At 41.6% G+C, this 26170-nt stretch overlaps 1 protein-coding gene across 2 annotated transcripts in view; it reads right to left on the bottom strand.

Moving 5' to 3' along the window:
- Positions 1-57: 57 nt before the first annotated feature.
- coa1 (cytochrome C oxidase assembly factor 1) overlaps positions 58-26170 on the bottom strand; it is a 68257-nt gene continuing 42144 nt past the window's right edge. Inside the window, exons 1-5 of one of the 2 annotated variants that reach the window (XM_080209535.1) lie at positions 14928-14948; positions 11200-11312; positions 9435-9586; positions 8720-8796; positions 58-3152 (exon numbers count right to left, since the gene is read on the bottom strand). In XM_080209535.1, the coding sequence (XP_080065661.1) occupies positions 3062-3152; positions 8720-8796; positions 9435-9586; positions 11200-11293 (414 nt within the window). In that variant the 5' untranslated portion in view covers positions 11294-11312; positions 14928-14948 and the 3' untranslated portion in view covers positions 58-3061. Of the gene's footprint in view, positions 3153-8719; positions 8797-9434; positions 9587-11199; positions 11313-14927; positions 14949-26170 lie in introns of those variants that run through there. The other variant, XM_080209528.1, reaches the window with a different exon arrangement.

Raw genomic sequence — 26170 nt, 5'->3', positions numbered from 1 at the left:
TCTGTAAGTGCATATTTTTAAACAAAGAATTCACCTAATGGTAATACACTGTGACTTAATTATACATATTCTGTGAAAATAAGAGTCTTTCAGTTCAACCTATTGTTGGCGTTACTGATTAATATCAACTTCGTAAGAATTATCATTTATTCCTAGAAGCATGTCAATACATGGTTTGGGGGCACATGACAACATCTATTCCCTACATGAAACTGACTAGAAAACATGGGCTGGGATTTTCCAGCCCTGTTACATTGAGTCCCACCCACTGGAGATGGCCAAAAATCCACTGATTTTTCAGCAGTAAAAAACACTTTTTGATACAATCAATCATCTAGAATTGAAATAAAAACAGAAATGCTGCAGAGAGATCAGCAAGCCATTTACGTGGAAAGAGAAACAGTTACTGCTTCACATCTGTAATAAAGATTCTGTGATTTTTATGAAGTGGCTCTTTAAACAGAACAGGGAGAAGTTTGAGGTCTAACAGGTTTTGAGTAAGGGGTGGGTGAGGCAAGGACAAGGAAGGTCTGTGATAGGGTGGTAGATTGGAGAGATTGCATGACAGCCTTTCAGGGCCAAAGGGAATGGGGATGGGGCAGGGAAAATAAATAAACAAATATACAAAAAATGTGCCTAGAGCAGGTGTGCTGCTGGCTTAAAGGAAAAGAAAATGAAACATGCAAGGAAAAGGAAACGAGATAGCACAGAGTTTACAGTCTAAAATTGTTGAACTCATTGTGGAGTTCAGAAGGCCTTGTGGAAGAATTAGATGCTGTCCCTCAAGTTTATGTTGAGCCTCAGAGGAACTGAAGGCACTGTTGCTAAGTTTGCAAATGATACAAAGATATGCAGAGGGACAGATAGTATTGAGGAAGCAGAGGGGCTGCAGAAAGACTTGGACATGTTGGGAGAGTGGGAAAAGAAGTGGCAGATGGAATACAATGTGGAAAAGTGTGAGGTTATGCATTTTGGAAGGAGGAATGGAGGCATAGACTATTTTCTAAATGGGGAAATGCTTAGGAAATCAGAAACATAAAGGGACTTGGGAATCCCTGTTCAAGATTCTCTTCAAGGTTAATGTGCAGATTCAGTTGGCAGCAAGGAAGGCAAATGCAATGTTAGCATTTATGGCGAGAGGGCTAGAATACAAGAGCAGGGATGTACTTCTGAGGCTGAATAAGGCTCCAGTCAGACCCCATTTGGAATATTGTGAGCAGTTTTGGGCTCTGTATATAAGGAAGGGTGTGCTGGCCTTGGAAAGAGTCCAGAAGAGGTTCACAAGAATGATCCCTGGAACGAAGAGCTTGTCCTATGAGGAACAGTTGAGGACTTTGGGTCTGTACTCGTTGGAGTTTAAAAGGATGAGGGGGGAATCTTATTGATACTGCAAGAGTACTACAAGACCTGGATAGAGTGGACGTGGAGAGCATGTTTCCACTAGTAGAAAAAACTAGAACCAGATGGCACAATCTCAGGCTAAAGGGACAATCCTTTAAAACAGAGATGAGGAGGAATCTTTTCAGCCAGAAAGTGGTCTATCTGTGGAACTCTTTGCCGCAGAAGGCTGTGGAAGCCAGGTCATTGAATGTATTTAAGACAGAGATAGATAGGTTCTTGATTGCTAAGGGGATCAGGGGATATGGGGAAAAGGCAGGAGAATGGGAATGAGAAAAATATCAGCCATGATTGAATGATGGAGCAGATTCCATGGGCTGAGTGACCTAATTCTGCTCCAATGTCTTATGGTCTTAACTAAATAGTAGGCTAAGGACAACAATCTCAGCGTAAGAGCAAAGTTGAGAATTAAAATGACAGGCCACCAGAAGTTTGGGTTCATGATGGCAGAGTGACCGGAGGTTATTCTACAAAACCTTATCGATCTTGCTCAGGCCTTCAATTCTGTCGAACACAAGTTCAAAAATCTGAAGAGGATAGGGCTCCCCAAATTTATGTCAAAATTGGAACGAACAACATTAAATATATTCCGATTAAGCAGGGCTGGAGTAAAACAAGGAGATTCACTTTCTCCTGCTACTATTTAGAATAACTATGGATACTGTTATCAATACTCTGGATGATAAAGGTGCAGGATGTCCTATCAAAATGAATAATGATAAAATTATAGTAACTTCCTTTGCAATTGTTATTATAATTAGTGATACACATAAAGGAATGCATACAAATCTTAACATTATTGAGAAATTCTGTTTAGCCACAGGACTTGATATTAACATGAAAAAGCCAGCTGATTTTCATTTAACATCTAAAAATAAAACCTTCCTACTGAACACTGCTGAACCTGGAAATTAAAGAATTCATTGGTAAATTTCATAGAATCAAGGCAAATTGAAAAATATTTTGACACTAGATTTGACCGGTGAATCAGGACTACTGGAAATGCATGGGAAGATTTATTAAGTGCATGGATAGGTAATTTTAAATTGCTGCTGGTTAGAGGTGCAAAATCGGATAAAACTTAACTAGCAAGGCATTGGAGTATCCTACTTCCTTGACAAATCAGTGTCAAATCACTGGCTGCAGTTTAACTGTTTTAAGGGGTCAAATTATATTAAAAGCAATTGAAAGCAATGCTTCTGCCCATTCTGTCATTTTCCATCATCCAGTCTCTCCTGTCTTCCACCATATAACAGGCCTTTATGTTCTTGTTGCACCCATCTCTTGTTCAAAACCTATTACATCTCTAACTTTTCCCAGTTCTGATGGGAGATCACAGAATTGAAACATTGGGCAAGATTTTCCAGCTGCGTTCACCCCAAAACCAGAACATCCTGCCTCAGGTCAACGGAACGTTGCTTGCCTGGTCCCCACCCGCTATGATTCCCATGGTGGGTGAGATGGGTAAATTCCCCCCATTAACTGTTTCCCTCTCTACATAGATTGTGCCTAACCTGTTGAACTGTTTTTTTCCAGAATTTTCTGTTTTTATTTCAGATTTTCATCATCCATTCTGCTTTTCATCCACTTTTTAATTGGTTGTTTTTTTAAAATAGCATCAAAAATTGAATTGCATCTTGAAGTCTGTAGTTTTGCACGTGTATTAACAGTGGTGGTCTTCATCCTTGGTCGAGGGGTAAACTGAAACTTGATGGCCATCCTGCAATTGCAACACAGCTTCTCGTAGAAACCATCTAACAAAAATCAAGAGCAATACGGATAAAGTCATTAATTGACAATTCTTCAGCAAATTTCCTAAAATTTTCATTGCTTCTCTTAAGCATGAGTTTTGTTTGGCCACAGAACCTGTGGTGCTGCCCATCCTCAGGTACCTCATCCAAGTGGCTATTCTTTATGAATAAGTAAGTATTCATAAGAACATAAGAAATAGGAGCAGGAGTAGGCCATCTGGCCCTTCGAGCCTGCCCCGCCATTCAATAAGATCATGGCTGATCTGTCGTGGCTCAGTTCCACATTCCCGCCCTCTCCCCATAACCCTTAATCCCCTCTCTTATCAAAAACCCATCAACCCGCTTCTTAAAAATATTTAGCGAGGTAGCCTCCACCACTTCAACGGGCAGAGAATTCCAGAGATTCACCACCCTTTGAGTGAAGAAGTTCTTCCTCAACTCCGTTCTAAACCGCTCCCCCTTTATCTTGAGGCTGTGCCCCCTAGTCCTACTGTCCTTTCTGAGCGGGAAGAGTCTCTCCACCTCTATCCTATCCATCCCATTCATCATCTTATACGTCTCAATGAGATCTCCCCTCATTCTTCTAAACTCTAACGAGTACAAGCCTAGTTTATTCAGCCTCTCCTCATAGCTCAACCCCCTCAACTCCAGCATCAGCCTAGTAAACCTGCTCTGCACTCCTTCCAAGGCCAAAATATCCTTGCGCAGGTGCGGCGCCCAAAACTGCACACAGTACTCCAGCTGCGGCCTCACCAATGCCCTATATAGCCGCAGCAAGACCTCCTTACTTTTATATTCAATCCCCCTCGCTATGAAGGCCAGCATCCCATTCGCCTTCCTGACCACCTGCTGCACCTGCAAGCTGGGTTTTTGCGATTCATGCACAAGGACCCCGAGGTCCCTCTGCACCGTCGCCTGCTGCAGTTTTTCTCCACGTAAGTAATAATCCTTCCTACCATTATTCCTACCAAAGTGTACCACCTCGCACTTGCCAACATTAAATTCCATTTGCCAGTTCCTGGCCCATTCGCCCAGCCTATCTAGATCCTTCTGCAGACTCTCTACACCTTCCGCACAATTTGCCTTTCCACCAATCTTGGTGTCATCAGCAAATTTCGACACCATACACTCGGTTTCCTCCTCCAGATCATCTATATAAATGGTAAATAGCTGAGGCCCCAGCACCGACCCCTGAGGCACTCCACTAGTCACCAACCACCAGTCACCAACCACCAATCCGAATAGCACCCATTGACCCCGACTCTCTGCCTTCAATTCGACAACCAGTCCTCTATCCACGCTAACACCCTACCCCCAACTCCATGTCCCCTGACCTTCTGTAATAACCTCTTGTGAGGTACCTTGTCAAACGCCTTCTGAAAATCAAGAAAGACCACATCCACCGGCTCTCCTCTATCCACCGCCCTAGACACATCCTCATAGAACTCCAGTAAATTTGTCAGACACGACTTCCCCTTAACGAAACTGTGCTGCGTCTGCTCTATCAAGCAATTCCCCTCAAGATGCCTCGCTATTTCCTCCTTGATGACGGATTCTAACATTTTACCTACAACAGACGTTAAACTAACCGGCCTATAATTCCCCGCCTTTTGCCTGGCACCCTTCTTAAACAACGGCGTAACATTAGCCGTTTTCCAATCTTCCGGCACTTCCCCGGAATCCAGCAACGTCTGGAAAATAACCACCAAGGCATCCACTATCACCTCCGCCATTTCTTTCAGAACCCTCGGATGCATTCCATCCGGTCCTGGGGACTTGTCCACAATCAGCCCCTCCAGTCTGTCGAGCACCACCTCTCTAGTAACAGTAATGTCATCGAGACCCTCCAGTCCTACCACCTTTCCATCTCTAATACCGGGCAAATTATTCACGTCCTCCTCCGTGAATACCGAAACAAAAAAGTTATTCAAGACCTCAGCTATTTCCCCATCCCCTACCACTAAGTCCCCCTTCTCATCCTCTAAGGGTCCAACGTTCACCCTAGCCAGCCTCTTCCTTTTTATATACTTATAAAAACTCTTGCTATCCTTTTTTATATTAAGCGCTAGCCCAGCTTCATAGTTTATCCTACCCTTCTTTATCAATTTCTTTGTCAATCTTCGTTGACATTTAAACCTCTCCCAATCCTCTTCTCACCTACTACTCATAGCTACTCTAAATGCCTCCGCTTTTAATTTAACACTTTCCTTCACCTCCTTCGTCATCCACGGCTGATTACCTCTCCTCCTACGGTCTTTTTTGACCATCGGAATAAATTTCTGCTGAGCACCAAGAAAGATCTCCTTAAAGATCCTCCACTGCTCCTCAGGTGATGGCCTTGTGGTACAATCGCTAGACCATTAATCCAGAAACTTAGCTAATGCTCTGGGGGCCCAGATTCAAATCCCACCACGGCATAGAGTTAAATTTGAATCCAATAAAAAAAATCTGGAATTAAGAATCTACTGATGGCCATGAAACCATTGTCGATTGTAGGAAAAAACATCTGGTTCACAAATGTCCTTTAGGGAAGGAAATCTATTATCTTTACCTGGTCTGATCTACACCTGATGTCAGAGCCATGGCAACGTGGTTGACTCCCAACTGCCGTCGGGTAACTAGGGATTGGCAATAAATGCTGGCCAGCCAGCAATGTCCATGCACCATGAATGAATAAAAAAAGTGAATATGCATCAACAGGTCACTAATCCAAGGAGATTCACCACAGCCAAGCTCCAACCTTGTCCTCAGCTGACATCACACACACGTATTTTCCAGTGAGAGTCATTGAATTGGGACAAGAAGTTTTCTCTTTCCCAGCTAGGAGCACTGAGGTCTGAATTTCAAATTGCATGACTGAAATCAGGTAAAGCAGTAGACAAGGGACTAAATCTGGGGCTTCTAACTTGATTTCGCACATTGCAGTGTTGAGAAAAATTTCTGCTGACTGAAATTAAATGCTACTTTAAAATAATACTTTGAAAAAATATCTTGACAAGGCTGGAACTAAACAATATGGTCAAGAAAAACAAAATTTTCACATACTTTTTTCCCCCAAGTAGATCAAGGCGCAGATACTATCTAACAAGCCAGCAACACCATCCTTAAAACCTTTCATGTATAAGAAATGTTTGGTTCAAAGTAATTCGCTTTGCACTCAGAGGATTTTAAAAATAATCAGACAAAGAGCAAGCTTTTTTCAAGTCAAATACTCATTTAAGCTTTTAAGCCAATAATTAAAAAAACTGATAGCTTGTACAACATTTAGTTTAATTAAAACATCTACGTAACAATGAATATAAACATTGGACCAAAAATATTTTAGACATAAAGCATATTTTGGTTCCTATTGCTGCGTTTTATTCTTCCCATGGGCATTTCATTTTCCAAGATGCTTTGAAATCTCAGTCAAATCTCATTAAACCAAATCTCTACTGCATCTAAATTAATTTCTACAACATATGAACATATGAAATAGGAGCAAAAATTCAACCCGTCAAGCCTGCTCCATCATTCAATAAGATCATGGCTGATCTGATTGTAACCTCCTGTCTTTCCCTGTTCACCTTTCACCCCCTTGTTTACCAAGAATCTATCTACCTCTGCCTTAAAAATATTCAGAGTCTGCTTCCATCACCTTTTGACGAAGAGAGTTCCAAAGATTCACTATCCTCAGAGAAAAAAATGCTCCTCACCTTTGCCTTAAATGGGCAAAGCCTTATTGTTAACAGAGAATCCTTGTTCTGGATTTTCCCACAAGAGGAGAACCTCTCCACATTCATCCTACCAATATCCCTCAGGATCTTAAAGGTTTCAGTCGTCATCTCTTACTTTTCTAAACTCCAGCATGCAAGCCTAGCCTAGTGGGGAGGATGTTCCGATAGATGCAGTGAGGACGTTCCCGATGGTGGAGGAGTCCAGAACCAGGAGTCAAAGTCTGAGGATTCAGGGTAGACCATTTAGGATGGAGGTGAGGAAACATTTCTTCACCCAAAGAGTGCTGAGCTTGTGGAATTCATTACCACAGGAAGTAGTTGATGGCAAAACATTGAATGCATTCAAGACATGGCTGGATATAGCACTTGGGGCAAATGGGATCAAAGGCTATGGGGAAAAAAGCAGGATTAGGCTATTGAGTTGGATGATCAGCCATGATCTTAATTAATGGTGGAGCAGGCTCAAAGGGCCAAATGGCCTCCTCCTGCTCCTATCTTCTATGTTTCTATGTAGCCTGTCCAACCTTTCCTCATAAGGCAACGCGCCCATTCCTGCGATTAGTCTACTAAACCTTTGCTGATATCCCTCGTTAAATAAGGAGACGAATAAAGTACACAATACTCCAGATATGATCTCACCAGTGTCCTATTCAACTGAAGTATAACCTCCCTACTTTTGTATTCAATTCCCCTCACCATAAATGATAACATTCTATTAGCTTTCTTAATTACTCGCTGTATCTACATACTAGCCTTTTATGATTCAAGCATGAGGACATCCAGATCCTCCTGAATCTCAGAGCTCTGCAATTTCTCACCTTTTAGAGAAAGTGCTTCTTTATTATTCTTGTTGCCAAAATGGACAATTTCACACTTTCCCACATTATGCTCCATTTGCCAGATCTTTGCCCACTCATTTAACCCTCAACTCTACATCCTTTTGTAGCCTTATGTCCTCTGTACAACTTATTTTCCTTCCTATGTGTCATCGGCCATTTTAGCAACCACACCTTCTGTTCTTTCATCAATGTCACTTAAATAAATTATACAAAGTTGAGATCCCAGCACTGATTCCTGTGACACACCACTCGCCACATCCTGCCAACTGGAAAAAGACCCATTTATACTGAATACTTTAATGACTGGTCATTATTATAAGCAACATGTTTTATTTTTCCCAATCTATCACATCACAGGATTCCACAACTATTCAGTGCCTCTCACATCGCACCTTTGAATTAGGCAGATGCCCTGTTGTGATTGTTTTTTGATTCAGAAATCAAATTTAAAAGAGTTAGTTTTATTCTAAAACCAACAAATTATAAAATAAAATTACATTTGCTTTTTTTCTGATCCCTTTCAAGTTGTTTCTCTACACCTGCAAGCGTTCAAGCAGAAGGAAACAAAATTGTACAGGAAACAGCATTAATCACAATTCACAGTTACACAGAAATATCCCTCTACAGCACTCCCTCACCCCAGCTGTGTAAAGAACAAAATATAAAACTCAGGTTCCCCACTCACGCTGTGCCAAGCAGAGAAGAACAAGCATCTTTAATTCTCTCATTAAAATTAAATAGTTCTGTTAACCAACACACTTACACTTCGTGGCTATAGCCAGTATCTTCCTTCCCTGAAATCAAGCACTTGTGTCTTCTACAGCAAGCCGAGATAGCCTAGATAACTCAATATATACCCAGGGTTCGAAGGTGATGTCTAAAACGTTCATCCCCAAGTCCTTTCATACAACATAACTCTTACAAATAGAACAAATCAAACACGTATTTGTAACATCAAAGTGATTTGCAAAAGACATTCAGCATTCAATTAGTTGATTACAAGTAGAAAGGTTACCTCTTCTGTACACTGTCTCTAACAGAATAGGTGTGGAGATATCCAGCTGATTTTGTTCCACATACTGGGATTTTGATCTGCAAACCGATGGTACACAATTACTTAGCAGATTAAGGATTCAAGAGATTGCTGTGCATTTATTGTAATTATACACCTCCAATTTTACATCCACTCACACTCCCACTCATGATTTAAGGAGAATTTGTGTATTCCTTCAGATGGTATCATTACCGTGGGTGTATGGTGGCACAGTGGTTAGCACTGCTGCCTCACAATGCCAGGGACCTGGGTTCAATTCCAGCCTTGACTGACTGTGTGTCACATTCTCTCCGTGTCTGCATGGGTTTCCTGCAGGTGCTCCGATTTCCTCCCACACTCCAAAGACATGCAGGTTAGGTTGATTGGCCGTGCTAAATTATCGATTAAGGTCAGAGGGATTAGGAGGGTAAATATATAGAATTATGGGGATAGAACCTGGGTGGGGCAGTTGTCGGTGCAGACTCAATGAGCCAAATGGCCTGCTTGTGCACTTTAGATTCTATGATTACAGAGAAACTTTGAGTAAAGTGAGAGGTTAGATTAATGTATTTGAAAACTGCAACATACACATGGAAGAAAAAAATTGCTTCATAGAGTTTCTGCTCTATACACAAAGAACCTATAAATCAGGTGCAAAAGCAGAGCTTAGGTAATAATCAATAACTGAATGCTGTACCTTTGCACTAATTCCATCCACTCGATTGTTCCTGTCAGTGAGTTTGATATTTCTGACTTGCAGTGGTGGAGCTCCCAGGGCTTCCAAAGCTGTGTCATTTTTGTTCAGTTCTTCAATTGCCAACTTGTAGTATTCTGACTTGGCAAAGTTTTCTATAAAACAATTATTCACAAGAGAGATTGCCACCAAATCCACAATCTATTTCAGCATTAGACTGTACATAGATTTTCTTGCTGAGCTGGACCTTTCTAGAGATCAAATGTAACTATCTATATGAAGAAATAATGATGAATTTTAAGGAATTGGGCTGAGATAAAGTTGAAATTGCCAAGAATTATGATTCAGTCCACGAAATAAAGGAAGAGTTTCTTGGAGAAGAACTGAGAGACCGGAATCTTACCACCATTTGCACTGGTGGGATTTTCCTATCCCGCTGCAGTGAATACAGATTTGGCCAGCTGCCAAATTCTCTGACTTAGCTGCAGCGAGTGTGTGACGTGAATGGCAGGTAAGATCTTGCCCAGAATGTGACTAGGATGAAGTGGACAACAAGGAAAACTGAGAAAGAAAAAATGAAGCACGGCATTCAAAAGAGGTGTTGGAGGAATAGGGAGAAAGACAAATGGAAGGGTTGCTATTAAGGAACAACACATCATAATTTAAATGGTCATTCAATAAAAAGAAAAGTACAACTATTTTTGAGCCAAGTAAGGCCAAAATGTCAATATAATCATTCACAAGAAGTGCTATCTGAACAGAAGTAGACCTTTCAAAACCTTGTGCATGGTTCACTATTGAATTAAATCATTGTTGATCTTTACCTTAATTACTATTACCCACCGTTGTTCCACATTCCCATTATTTCCTAACAAACAGCTACTAATTTTAATCTTGAAAATTCCTATTGACACAGCATCCATTTGTTAGAGTGCTATATTTCCAACACGCTTGGTGTGAAGAAGCGCTTCCTGATTTCACACCTAAATTGTCTCACTCTAATTTTAATATTGTTCTGGATTACTACCAGTTTGTAAGTGAACAGATATTTTGGAGGAGAATGCGGATCAGAGCATCAGTTTTGATCTGTTGGCATAAAGCGAGGGTGAGCAGCAAGGGAAGGAAATTTGAGGCTAGTTCCCAGTAAGCACCACCACAATCCATCCATCCACAGTCCAATATGGTGTTGTATTGGACAGTGACAAAAAGTGGCAGGGGATGTTTCAGATATATATGAGTTTTTCAGTCTTCAAACAACATCCTCAGTCTTTACACACTCTGATTCTAAGGGGCAGTACAAGAGCATTAATTCTCCAACTAATCAGCTCTGTTAGGAAGCCACCTAACTTCAACGTGGCAACACAACGGAGGTCAGTAATTGATAATTCGGGTAAATTGTGACTCTGAACCTGCATTCTATCACTCTGTAGTAAACCATCTGCAGATGGTGTGATATGAAATTTTTAAAAATTGGTCCAACAGCGAAGATTCTTGGCTTTAACCAAGAGATAGCTATTCTCAGTGACACAATATATGCAAATTTTAACAAGGAGGACATTGCCTCAAGCATAGCTTCACAACACGGTAAAAAAAGAGGTTTGCTTTCTAACCAGTTTAAGAATTACAAATAGTTTTTGAAATTGACTTCAAGTAACTTAGTGCATATGAACCATGTGATGTCTGTCTTCTGGGTACCTACTTATCAGCAGGGAAAAAATGGTCTTGGAAGCAAAAATAGGTTTAATAAGTTGTGTTTGTGTGTACTCACGCTGCATAAGGTAATACATTACTGCACATCCTCCTCCAGATACTATTCCCAAGTATATAGCCATCTGTTGCAAAGCACTCGTTGAAACTGGCATCCTCCTAGTGTTGTAAAGCCTAATAAAAAGAGAACAACATTCAAATAAACTACAATTTCAATGTTTTTAATTTCATATTTGAGCTACAATAAAGAAATATTTTTAAAAACCCTGATTATCTGAAATAAAAATAGAAAATTCTGGAAATAACAACAGGGCTCTCAGTGAAAGAAAGAAAGAGAAACAACAAGTTAACCTTTCAGGTCTGCATCTTACATCAGAATCAGAATTCTGCAAGAGGATCTGGCATTATGATTGTGAGACCAAGTTTCCCCTCAACTCGATTTTCAAGTTTGCTGACAACACCACCGTAGTGGGTCAGGTCTCAAACAATGACGAGACAGTGTACAGGAATGAGATAGAGTGTCTGGTGAACTGGTGCGGCGACAATAATCTCTCCCTCAATGTCAACAAAACGAAGGTGATAGTCATCGAATTCAGGAAGTGTAGGGGAGGACATGCCCCTGTCTACATCAATGGGGACGAAGTGGAAATTGTCAAGAGCTTCAAGTTTCTACACGTCCAGATCATCAACACGTCCTCTATGTCAATGCTATAGTTAAGAAAGATGTGGATATGCCGGCGTTGGACTGGGGTAAACATGGTAAAAGGTCTGACAACACCAGGTTGGACTTAAACCTGGTGTTGTCAGACTTTTTACATAGTTAAGAAAGCCCATCAATGCTTCTACTTTCCCAGGGGGCCAAGGAAATTTGGCATGTCCACTACAACACTCTCACCACCTTTTACAGAATGCCCCATAGAAAGCATTCTTTCTGGTTATAACACAGCTTGGTAGGCCTCCTGCTCCATCCAAGACTGCAAAAAACTACTAAGGGTCATGAACAAAGCCCAGTCCATCACGCAAACCAGCCTCCCATCCATTGACTCTGTCTACCACTTCCCGATGCCTCGGCAAAGCAGACAGCATAATCAAGGACCCCACGCACCCTGGACATACTCTTTTCTACCTTCTTCCATCAGAAAAATGGTACAAAAGTCAAAGGTCACATACCAAATGACTCTTCGTCCCTGCTGCCAGCAGAATTTTGAATGGACATACTCTTATTAAGTTGATCTTTCTCTCCACCCAAGCTACAATAAAAAGTCTCAAAACATCAGGTTAAAGTCCAACAGATTTATTTGGAATCACGAGCTTTTGGAGCGCTGCTCCTTCATCAAGTGAAGTGTGTCAATATGCACAATCTTCTTGGAGATCCTCTCGATTTGGAGCCAGCAGTTTGCAGTGTCAATGGTAGCCATGATGTGGAGATGCCAGCATTAAATGGGGAGGGCACAGTAAGAAGTCTCACAACCCCAGTTTAAAGTTCAACAGATTTATTTGGAATCATGAGCCTTCATCAGGTGAACTCTAGCCCCTCCCCCAGCTGGGAATGGTTCATTCCAGCAGGGTTTACAACTGCTCCCCACTCACAGGGAACAGGCGGCCTGACCCTATTGGAGTGACGAGAGGCCATGAAGACATCCCCAGGATGTTGGGGGTGGGAAGTTGCCTCCTGGACAGTGCCAAGGGGGTGGGCCTATTGGAAGGTGATTGGTGGGGGTGCAGGAGTCCCACTGCCACTCTGGATCAGGATCAGTGGCAGAGGGAGAGAGGGCAGCGAGGTGGGGCTGGCCATCCAGGTGGAGGATTGGGGAGATCGGGATGGGCAGGATACTGGGGATTGCCTCGAGGGGTCCAGGAGGTCAGCGATTGGAGGATTTGAGGGGAGGGGGGTTTCGGAGGGGTAGTGAAGGGAAGTTGTGGGGATGACCAGCGATGGGAAGCCAGCAATGCAGTATCACTGCGCCCATCTCTGCACTGAGAGGTCGGCGCATGCACAGTGGCCTGCTGTGCGCACTGCTGCTGACCTCTCCAGCGGGAATAATTCCCGCCCTTTGATTTTCATAGGGAATCACACTAGGGCACTCTGCAGTGCTCAGAGAATGGGAAATTCAATCTGAAAATCTCACTAAATAAACCAGCGGGAGTTACTCCAGTTTTCACGTGAATTGAGACTTAGAATTTTTTTGGGAAAAACCCAGCCATGGTGTTTCACCACACAAGGAAAACTCTGGGATAAATTTGTGGAGCGTATACCTGTTTTTCCATAATTCTTTTCTAGGTCTTGTGGTGAAATCCTGGAACATTGACAGATCAAACATTAAAACTGGTGCTTGATGGCAAGGAAGGAGGACGGAACATATGGACACACATATGTACAAAGACAGCATTTTTAAATTAAATAAAACATGTATTTTAAAAGCCAAGAGAGCATCTGCCACATCAACAAAACAGATCAATCTGAACAAGCTGTAAATGCATGTGCAAGATTAAAATGTGACTATGTCCCATGACTTTTAAAAGGCACTACCTTCTCTAGAAGTACTTAGCAAATCTTTGTGCCTAATCTGGCCCAGCTATCCACTGTTTAAAATCAGTGAATCATTTTATATTCCTTCAGACATAAAACCTAGATTTTCCCCCAATTAGCAGCGGAATAAGATTAATGCCTACACCAATTCGACTTCGTATCTGCATTGCAAGGTGGGTGTAAAAGATCCCATGGCATTAATCATAGAACACTAGCAGATTTCTTCCAGTGTCATGGCCAGCTTCACTAAGACACTTAAATTGGCTATTTATCCCTACAGGCCTGTTTTATGTGGGAGATAATCATGCAATGGCATTGTCACTGGACTACTAATTCATGATAATACTCTGGGGACCGATGTTTGAATTCCAGCATGGCAGATGTTGAAATCAGAATTCCATAAAAATCTGGAATTAAAAGTCTACTGATGACCATAAAGCCATTGTCAACTGTCATAAAAAACCTATCTGGTTCACTAATGTCCTTTAGGGAAGGAAATCAGCCGTGAATACCTCGTGTGTCCTGCATGTGACTCCAGAGCCACAGCAATTTGGTTGGCTCATAAGTGCTCTTTGAAATGGTCTAACAAGCCACTCAATTTAAGGGTAATTAGGGATGGGCAATAAATGTTGGCCCAGTCCACGATGCCCACATCCCATGAACAAAACATTCATGTTGGGCAAACCAATTTCTGGAGACATTCTCATGCCACCCAATCACCCCTGTTCCTAGAAGTATGGTAGCTGCACAATTGCATACTTGGTCTCACAATCATAATGCCGGATCCTCTTGCAGAATTCTGATTCTGATGTAAGATGCAGACCTGAAAGGTTAACTTGTTGCTTCTCTTTCTTTCTTTCACTGAGAGCCCTGTTGTTAGATAATTGGTAACCAAAAATTTTTCATATCTGGCATTGGCCATGCTTAATTGACTGTAGTGTCAGGGAGATTAGCAGGGTAAATATGTGGGATTATAGCAATAGGGCCTAGGTGGGATTGCAGTCAGTGCAGTCTCGATGGGCCAAATGGCCTCCTTCTGCACCACAGGGATTCTATGATTCATTGTCTAAAACAGGAAATTATTCATTTTGAATATGCTAATAAGGGGCAACAGCCAGTTTGAAAACTTCAGTGCCCAATTCAACAAAAACAGACTGGATTAACTCAAGTTTCTGGGTTCACTGTGGCCTATCAATTGATCTTTGGAGAGATTGCTGGAGGCCACCAAAGAACAGACACGATTTTATTTCCTTACCTACCTTAATGTGGTGCCAGCAAGATCAAGGGTGCTTTTCCTAATTTTGCATCAGTACTGTGTCTGCTGATCAGTCATAATGAGCACAAAGAAGATGGTTGTTGGATATCAATCATCTCAGCCCCAATACATCACTGCAGGAATTCCTCAAGAATGTTTTAAGCTGTTTCTGCATTATTGGCAAAAGTAAAATACTGCAGACGATAGAATCTGAAACAAAAACAGAAAATGCTGTAAAATCTCAGCACGTGTCATCCAGACTCCACATTGGCTCTATTTTCTCCCCACAGATGCTGTCAGACCTGCTGAGATTTTACAGCATTTTCTGTTTTTGCTTCATTAATGACCTTCCATTCATCATAAGGTCAAAGAGGGAACGTTTTCTGGTCAATCATCTAATTTGATGATTGTAGGATCTTTCTTTTCACAAACTGGCTGCCACATTGGTCACCAAAACAAAAATGCCCACAATTCAAAAAGCAATTCATTGGCAAACTCTTTCACCTTTCCTTTTTGATCTGGGATGAAGATAAAAGTCTTTACCAAAACCAGATAAAGTAATTTAGCCCATTGTTCTTTCCTGAAGGAGTTGGCTCCACGTTTAACATGATTCAAATGGGAGAAGCAGTTTGCCAACACCTCACTCAGAACTATAGAATCTCTACAGTGAAGAAGAGGCCATTCAGCCCATCAAGTCTGCACCAGCTCTCTAACACAGTATCTTATCCAGGCCCTCTCCCCAGCACTATTTCCCATGGCCAATCCATCTAGCCTGCGCATCTCTGGAGTGCACGGCTGGGCATTCTTCAGAGAAGAGTCCAATTAGTAATTGTGACTGAAGTAAATCAAGTTATTCACGTACATGCACCTTTTAAAGAACTGCAGCCTTTGTAACATTAATATGGCATGTTTTATATTGCAGATGTGTTATGATATGAATGACATCTGTCTTTTGGAATCATTAGCTCCAGGAATCAACTATTCCTGTTTTTTTTAAAGGTTTGTAACTTGTTATTTTTATATCATGACAAAAATTAGCAGTGTTACTGAATAATTTTTAACAATCTGTCCAGTTACTTGTTTTATTCACTTCCCATAACAGGTAGTTAACTAAATAAGGTAGCTATATAAAATAAGCAACTTTCACAGATTGTTCCCTTTAATTTGAGACAATTTTAGAGTATCTTATTTATTTTTTGTGCAGCTCATATTATCTCATGGTCATAAAATAATCTAAATTAGTTTTAAACAGCCTGTCTGAGGCAGTTTTTGACAACATCCAATTATTGTCACAAATTGGTATAGGGTAAGTATCCATCAGAAGTCACTCCCACCTGTGTGATGCGGCTTTATGTTATTTTAGTATTTCTTTTTCCTCTTTGCCACAGCCTTGCTGCAAGACTTCTAGAACCTAGAAGCTGCAGATGTGATTTTTAGTTCCTTATATCCTTTAGAACTGTATAAATACGTACCTTCACAGATTTTATTAGTGAACACCAAAAGGTATTTACTAATAAGAATTGTATACTATCTGCGTGGTTGTAGTTGGCTCCCAAAATGTCTCTGCCTAGGAGCCTTTCTCATCATTGGGTGATTCCACACTTTGAATCCCAATTAGTTACACAGGCTAAAGGTTAAAGGGGCAATCACCACAAATTCATACAATCCTACAGTGCTAACTTTAGTTCGCTCTAGATGAATGGCATTCTCAACATAAATAAACATGAAGTAAATTTGCAGAACACCACACGGTTATGGATAATTACAGCAGTAAAGTCTTGATATTTTTAAAAGAAGCTCTCGACAGTGAATGTTAAACTCTCTACCACCATAATATAAGTCGTCTCACAACACTGAGTTAAAGTCCAACTGGTTTATTTGGCAGCACAAGCTTTCAGAGTGTCGCTCCTTCTTCAGGCTTTTCTTTACCTGAAGGAGGAGTGACACTCCGAAAGTTTGTGCTAGCAAATAACCCTGTTGGACTTTAACCTGATGTTGTGAGACTTCTTACTGTGCTTACCCCAGTCCAATGCCAGCAGCTCCACATCATCATGGCTACCATAATGTAACACATACCAGGCTGAATTTGCAATTCTGTTTGTCTCAGAACCACCATTGTTTCCAAGTAGACATCGTTAATTCTATATAAATTGGACTTTAATTGTATTCAAGCATTGGGTATTAATTGCAGCCTTAGCTGCATTCATTCACATATGAAAGGTGTTTGGTGAAATTCTAACAATGATGAAAGGTCACAGATCTGAAACTTAAACTCTGTTTCTCTCTCCACAATTGCTGTCAGTGCTGTTGAATATTTGTAGCATTTTCTTGTATGCCTAACAGAGTGCTCTTTGTTTGTCTCTCTACAGCTTTGGGTGTGTCCCAATCCAGGTGCCAGCCATGCAAATAAACCCCTGTTGCATCAAGAGACTGATGTTAAAACTTTGTTGCAGTGTTGACGATTATTTTCAGATAAGAAGTATGGGTCTATCTCAGCCACATTACAAGTTCCCTTCAAAATCTGTAAATGGAAACAGAAAGGACTACACACTTAATGTAGATTGCACACAGGCACCCAAACCATTAGATTGAGAATTGGGCACAATTTGTGTGCGTGCATGCGAGCGGTGGGTATGATATTCAATACAAGATTCAATACTGAAGAGCATCACATTTAACATGGCATTAGGAAATTTGCAAAAAAGGACATATAATTGGCAAATGAATTTCAAAATTGGCAGGTGATAGGAAAATAAGGAGTTTTCATATTATTTAGAAAATAAGAATCTACGTACAAATACACTAATCACTAAATTAGTGACATGGGTTAATAAGGCCATAAAGTCAGCAAACTAAGCACAAGTGTGTCCATCGAAAAGGATAAAATTGAAAAGTAGAGAAGTTATGCTAAAATTGCATTGAATCTTGGTCAGACCACACTGGAAGTATCGCGTACACTTGTGGTTGCCATATTATACAAAGATTGTAGAGGCATGAAAGAAGGTACGGAAAAGATTTGCAAGCCTGACACCAGAACTGAGAGTACAGGCTAGGTCTCTTTTTTGACCTAATGTTTAACATTATAAAATGTTGATAGGAAGACAAAGTGAGATTGCTTCTTCCTACTTTTCAGAAGAGCAAAACTAGAGGCCATCATAGAACACAGAGCAGTTCAGCCCACAATGTTGTGTCAAACATAATGCCAAATCCCTCTATTCCTTACATAATCGTGTGCTTATCTAAAAGCCCTTTAAACCCTTCTATTGGATTTGCCTGCACCATCACTCCTGGCAGGGTGCTCCAGACACTCTCTGTGTAAAAAACTCGTCCTCACATCTCCTTTGAACATTTCCCCCTTTCACCTTAAGCATATGCCCCCTAGCGTAAAGGAGAACATGCCCCTGTCTACATTAATGGGGATGAAGTAGAAAGGGTTGGGAGTTTCAAGATTTTAGGTGTCCAGATCATCAACAACCTGTCCTGGTCCCCTCATGCCGACATTACAGTTAAGCAAGCCCATCAACGCCTCTACTTTCTTAGAAAACTAAGGAAATTTGGCACATCGGCTACAACTCTCACCAACTTTTACAGATGCACAATAGAAAACATTCTTTCTGGTTGTATCACAGCTTGGTATGGCTCTTACTCTGCCCCAAGACTGCAAGGAACTACAAAAGGTCCTTTTGTGAATGTAGCCCAATCCATCACACAAAGCAGCCTCCCATCCATTGACTTTGTCTACACTTCCCACTGCCTTGGCAAAGGAGCCAGCATATGTAAGGACCCCATATATCCCGGACATTCTCTCTTCCACCTTCTTCCTTCGGGAAAAAGGTACAAAAGTTTGAGGTCACGTACCAACAGACTCAAGAACACCTTCTTCTCTGCTGCTGTCAGACTTTTGAATAGATTTACCTTGCATTAAGTTGATCTTTCTCAACACCCTAGCTATGAGTGTAATAGTACATTCTGCACTCTCGTTTCCTCCTCTATGAATGATATGTTTTGTCTGTATAGTGCGTAAGAAACTATACTTTGTCACATGTATTAACATACAGTGAAATGATAAATCAAATTTTAAAAAGTATTAGACATTATTTCAACTCTGGGAAAAAGATTCTGTCTGTCAACTCTACCTATGCCTCTCATAATGTTACAGATTTTTATCAGTCTCTGCCGCTCCAGAGAAAACAACCCTAGTCTGTCCAGCCTCTCCTGAGAGCACATACCCTCTAATCTGGGCAGCATCCTAGTAAACCTATTCTGTATCTTCGCCAAAGCCTCCGCATCCTTTCTGTGATGTGGCATCAATAAAAGATAATCACCAAAGAATCGAATAGTGGACCCAGGAGAAACCTTTTTTCCCCAAAAGCGCATCACTGGTAATATTACGACAAACAGTATAAATGCATTTAAGGGGCAATTATATAAACATATGAGGGAGAAGGAAATAGAAGGTTGTTTTGATTTGTTGGATGAGGACTGGGAAGAATGTAATTGTTAACATGCACTGGTTGGGCCAAATGGCCTGTTTCTGTGCAGTCTCTAAGGTAATTCTCTAAATAATTTAAACTCACCTGAGTCCAGCTTCGAATAAAGGTTTTTGATGACTTAATATATTTCATTACCATTACACAGTTACAAAGATTGTGTTTTAGATCTTTTAATACACCCAATGTCACAGTAGCAAATCAGCTATTGTAGGCTCATATATAATACAGTTTAGGTCAATACTTTGACAAGTTCTGAAATCAGGACTACTTCAAATTTTAATCAGTTTTTCAAAAATATATAACAGTGATTTCTTACACCTTGGATCATGTATACAACGTTCCTGCCTCTCTCTGTGACATGACAACTCCTGTTCATCGTTAACTACAACAACAATTTGCATTTCTATGGCAAGCTTAACATGTTAAAATGCCCCAAGGCTGAAGTTTGACACCAAGCCACATAAGGAGATATTCGGGCAGAAGACTAAAAGCTTGGTCAAATAAGTTGCTGTTCAGGAACATTTTATAGGAGAGGAAAGAAGTAGTGAGGCGGAGTGTGTGTGTGTGGGGTGTTGGGGTGGGGGCACCAGCAGCTTAAGGCATGATGGGGAGGCTAACCCCTTGAAGAAATCCTGATGGCCCACTGAATTAGGCCTAAAACAGGATTTCTGCTTGGTGGCGGCCTTTTGGCTAAGATCAAGTGTAGTATCGACATGCTGCACTTGGTTGAAGTCATTAGGTTACATTTCAGCTTCATTTGAAGCAATTTTTTAAAGCGGCATCTCGGCCATTTGGCTAAGATGCAAATAAGATCAAGCCCTGGAGGAGGAGCTACACCTACTCCAGTCAGCTTGGATCATGTAGATCAAGCCCAAGACAGGAGGTGAGAGCCCTGTCTTGTCAGCTTGGATCGGGAATGTCCCAACTTGTTGGGACTCTGAATTGGGTTTAATTTGACTTGATTGGATTGGAATAAAGTTTAAAAAAAAACCTGTCAATGTTCTTGGCTCATTCCATCAGCCCTAATCAGGTTCCTGCCCACAGCAGGAGGGGTCCTAACGAAAATGTAACGTTCATAATAATCATGTGATAAGCAGGCTGGAAATCTGATTCAATGCCCTCCCATGACACATCCCGCTCCTCCAGCGGGAAGCCTACCCAGCGTGCTTTGGTGCAGGTCCTGACAAATGTGGGCCTGCATCAGCTCTGACAAAGGGTCATCTAGCCTAAAAACGCTGACTCTGTTCTCTCTCCACAGGTGCTGTCAGAGCTGCTGAGATTTTCCAGCAGTATTTTGCTTTTATACTCTGGTTTTCCTGTTGGCAGAAGCACTTAATAATGCAAAGGGATTAACTGCGCCTGTTGATTGCTGCGTCTAATTTCTGGTCTCAAACAATGCCTGTTCCCCACTACCTTCTTCCTTTCCCTCAACAGAAGTGGGCTTGCCTCGGGTTTAACACATCTGCTTGATCCGTTCCCTTTGAGGGGATTTTCACAGTAACTTCACTGCAGTGTTGAAGTAAGCCTACTTGTGACACTGACAAATAAACTTAAAACTTAATCAGCTTTGAGGTAAGACAGAGAGAGGAAAAGAGACACAGAGAGAAGGAGGGAGTGAGAGAGGGATAGAGGGAGTGAGAGAGGGATAGAGGGAGTGAGAGAGGGATAGAGGGAGGAAGTGAGGGACACTGAGGAGGAAGTGAGGGACACTGAGGAGGAAGTGAGGGACACTGAGGGGGAACTGAGGGAGAGAAGCGCACAGTGGGATTGAAAGGGGGGGCACAGTGGGATTGAAAGGGGGGGCATAGTGGGATTGAAGGGGGGGCACAGAGGGAGGGAGTAAGAGATTGAGGAAGACAGAGGAATTGAGGGAGACAGATGAAGACCACCACCGCCTGCCCCACCCCACCCCACCCACCACCACCCCCCCCCCACACCACCCCCCACACAACCACACCACCCCCCCAACCACACCGCCCCCCCACCACCCCACACCACCCCCCACCACCCCCCCAACACCACACCACCCCCCCCCAACACCACACCACACCCCCCAACCACACCACCCCACCCCCACCCCCCCCCCCCCACACACACACACACACACACACACACACACACACACACACACGCCGGCTTCATAACGGCATTGGTCAAGCAAGCAGCGAGGCCACTCATGCTGTGGCCCCACCCTAAATTCACAAACTCTGATGCAACACAATACCAGAGCCCTTCCTTTAGGCTCCCCCACTGTGCTTTATGTTCAATAAAGTCAATCTGAAATGGAGCCATTGTTGGTATTTGGAAAACGCAGCAGCCCATTTGTGCAAAACTCACCGGGAGCAGTTTCATAGGAATCTGCTACTAATGGGTTAACAGTTTGTTAACACACTAACTCCTCTGTCACAATCTTTCAGTCACTATCGTGCTTTGGTCATCAACACTGTTACACACTACTGTTGACTCAAAGTGAACCAGTAATGAATCAAAAGCAGGGTTAATGATGAGAAACCTCCCAGCTAGAAAATGCGATTTAGGAAAACTGCCAATGGATTACATAAGCAGTCAGGAAAAGTGGCACGGGGTGGGGGGAAAGGAAATGGTGAATCAGCATCACATAAAACACTTTTATTGCTCATATTTCTAATGTTCAACTAACATTTTAAACAAAATAAAACATTTATTTTTTCAGAGTAAATTTACCTAGTGACAACAGGAAGAGTAATTTGCTATCTCCTTTGGTGTTTTAGTTCAGTTGGGCAGCATGGTCGGTGCAGGGCTGAAGGGCCTATTCCTGTGCTGTAATTTTCTTTGCTCTTTCCTCTTTGCCCTTAGTACAAAGGGAGTTCCCCAAAGCACAAAAGGGGCTATGTTGGGTCAGCAGAGAGGTGTGGATGCAGTGATGGGTGCTGCCTAAATGCCAGAACAGAGGTTGAATTATATTCTCCTGTGTCCACCACCCTCACAAAGATTGTTAGATTGTAATCGCACCGTCCTATCCCCAGTTCTGTCAGGTCCCAGCCACCTCCTAATACTGTTAGACACTTCGTCACCCAGTGCTCCGAGAAACCCCTCCTCAGTCTTCCTAATCTTCTGGACCTTGCCTCCTTTACCCGCTAATGCCAGAACCTCTTATTAGAGTTCAGAAATGCATAAGCCACACTCCCAGTGTTCCTAGAAGTCAATACTGCTAGCTCGGCTTCCAGATCCCATGATCTCCACTCATAATTCTCCCAAGATCTAACACTCATTCCAATGATGCTGCAACCTGCCACAGCATGTGAATGATTCATCTTTGCAGTATTCCTGAATCCAGCAAATTCATCCCAGTGCTCCGTATTCTTGGATCACAAAACCCGGAGAACCTTTCCCAGCATAGGGCAGCACAGTGGTTAGCAATGCTGCCTCACAACACTGGAGAGCAGGGTTCGATTCCTGGCTTGGGTTACTGTCTGTGTGGAGTTTGCACATTCTCCTCATGTCTGTGTGGGTTTCCTCTGGGCGCTCCGGTTTCCTCCCACAGTCCAAAGATGTGTGGGTTAGGTGGATTGGCCATGCTAAATTGCCTTTTAGTGTCAGGAGGACTAGCTAGGTAAATACATGGGATTATGGGGTTAAGGCCTGGGTGGGATTGTGGTTGGTGCAGACTCAATGGGACAAATGGCTTCCTTCTGCATTGTAGAATTCTATGATTCAATGATGTGACTCCTTTCCATTGCAGTTTATTTTCATTAAGAAACCAATCTCAATTTTTGACACAAAAATAGAAAATGTTGAAGAGAGAATACAGCTAACATTTCGAGTCAAAATGATCCTTTGTCATTGACTTGAAACGTTGGCTCGATTCTCTCTCTGCAGCAGCTGTCAGACCTGCTGAGATTTTCCAGCATTTTCTGTTTTTGTTTCAGATTCCAGCATCCAGTATTTTGCCTTGGTCACAATTTTAGGTTTTGAGATTAGCTAGAATCATGTTGCTGACATATTGTGCTGACAACAATTTAAATTTCTATGCCATTTACTTTAGAAGCAGACAAAACCAATAAACTGGGATGGAGAGATAGTGAGAAATTGGCACGGAAGTAGGGACAAAGGTAGTGGTTTACAATTATTTGCAGCAGATAGTTATCAAATTCACATGGCATGAATACAAATCACTACATTGAGGTCACAAGCAAACTATTCATTATAAAATGATAGTTAACTCGCTATTTAATTCATTACTGTACCCTGACTATATGTGGTCTCAGGCTGTATCCCAAGTAAAAGCAGCCTTTTTTTCAAATGTGATCCTTATTGTTTTAATTATGATTTTATGGTCCAGGTTGACAGCACTACAGAGCTCAGCTAGCTATTCTTAAAGGCGCAGTGTCTTCACAAAATAGATGTTCAATAAATCATTCTTCACTTGATTACTAACATGGTGGCACAGTGGCAATGGCAGCACAGTGGCACAGTGATTAGCACTACTACCTCAGTGTCAGGGAACCCAGGTTCGATTCGCAGCTTGGATCACTGTCTGTACAAGTCTGCATGTTCTCTTTGTGACTGCATGGGATTCCTCCAGGTGTTCCAGTCTCCATCCACAGCCCACAAGGTGTGCTGGTTAGGTGCATTGGCTATGTTAAATTTCCCTCAGAGTACCCAAACAGGTGCTGGAATGTGATGACGAGGGGATTTTCACAGCAACTTCATTGAAGTGTTAATGTAAGCTTACTTGTGACATTAATAAATAAACTTATAAATTCATGTGATGAAATTGGGTGAAACATGACAAGATGTCATCACATCGCTGACATAAGAGTGATAAAAATTAAAGGGGTCTCTTTTACTTCCTTTCTTCTGCTGGCAAAAATATTTGCATGTTTTGATAAAATAGAGCCTGGTGATTTTTGAGCTGGGAAGGCAGAAGTCTGGAGATGGTACCCACACACACATACACACACACACACACACACACAAAACGCTGGCAGGATTCCACATGAAAAGAAAAGCTGACCACAACCTTTTCTGCTCACTAATAATTTAAAGATGATGCAATAAGTTTATTAATTCAAACAAAAAACAAGCAACTGTTATGTTTATTTTACAGCTAATCAGAAGCTACATTCTTCAAGTAGACTTATGATCAGCACAAAATTGCTGATTTCCACTAAAGGAGGTATAAAGCACTGTAAATTTGAGATACTGTAATGCAAAAGACATCATCAGTGCCAAATGTGTAGCAGTTACAGCATCAGCCAAGTTATCTAGCCAAACATTTTCTTATGAAACTAAATCTAAATCTATAGATTTTCAAAGAATAAGAAGTCTGAAGCAATCTGGACTGTAAACCCTCAAGTCTCAGCAACAATAATTTTTGTAGTTCATAATTAGCTCGATAAAATACAACTACGCTGTTGGTTGAATGCAAATGGCCACCAGTATAGTCCAAATGAGCTTCAATTTATCATACATTAAGAAAATACTTGACTGGGTAGATTAGAAAATTGAAAACTTGAAAATAGAACATGTGCCATTTATCATCCTGAGGCTTTCCTTCTGCAGAACTGCACAGCTGGAGCAGTCATTCCCAAAAACAATGTGGCACAGTTCACAAATTTTTAATTACTGCTTCGGTTTCAGAATTATGTAACTACCCTTTCTAACTGCCCCTTAGTAATGCTCAGAAAAAGTGATAAACATTGAGGAATATGACATTTTGATAAACATTTGCTTCCTGTTGGAACTTTTTGCACGAATGCCACTGCTTCCCTTAAATGCTGCTACAGAGCACTGTTAACCCACTCACCTATTACTCAAAACCACAATTGGAAGTAGTGTCTTACTTAAAGGCCACTTCTAGTACACTTTATCTTTTTGTGCTTTGGATTATTGGGAAGTTTAAAAGTCTTCATATTGATTCCCAATATCAGTTATACTATACTGTGCCAACTACAGGGCAGCACAGTGGCTAGCACTGCTGCCTCACAGCACCAAGGATCTGGGTTCAATTCACAGATTAGGTCACTATCTATGCGGTGAATGCTCGTATTCCCTGTGTCTACATGGGTTTCCTCCCATAGTCCAAAAGATGCGCTGGTTTGGTGCATTGGCCATGCTAAATTCTCCCTCAGTGTCGTTGCAGTGTTTAAGTAAGCCCACATATGACACTAATAAATAATAAACTTAAACAATTAACATTATTGACAAAGTAATATGCCTTCTTCATGTACAAGTGTTTTGAAGTAAAAGTGTTTATGCTTGAATTCAGTCATAGCATGTCTCAAGGAGGGAGAGAGATGGTATATCGTGGACAGTCTCAGGCACAAAGAGGCAAATAACCAGAGTTTGGATGAAGTACTTTAAATGCAATGAAACTCAGTAGATATCTGCCTGTTCTTGTAATCTTTCGCTCCCAGCAAATAGGGTGGGCAGCTTTGTGGTCAAAGTATAAGCTTACACTAACAACCAGCTGATCAATGGTTTCACTGTAATAATGTGGGGATGCCAACGTTGGACTGGGGTAAACACAGTAAGAAGTCTCACAACACCAGGTTAAAGTCCAACAGGTTTATTTGGTAGCAAAAGCCACTAGCTTTCGGGCATCTGACCTCTCGTCAGGCGAATGGAGAATTCTGATCACAAACAGGGGATGTAAAGGCACACACTCAGTTTACAGAATACTGATTAGAATGTGAATTTTTTACAGCGAATCAAGTCTTAAAGGTGCAGACAATGAGAGTGGAGATAGCATTAAGCATAGGTTCAAGAGATG

This window comes from Carcharhinus amblyrhynchos, chromosome 2 (genome assembly GCF_965287045.1).
Source record: "Carcharhinus amblyrhynchos chromosome 2, sCarAmb.v2.hapA, whole genome shotgun sequence".
Classification (NCBI taxonomy): Eukaryota; Metazoa; Chordata; class Chondrichthyes; order Carcharhiniformes; family Carcharhinidae; genus Carcharhinus; species Carcharhinus amblyrhynchos.
This window is presented reverse-complemented; position numbering and strand designations above follow the sequence as displayed.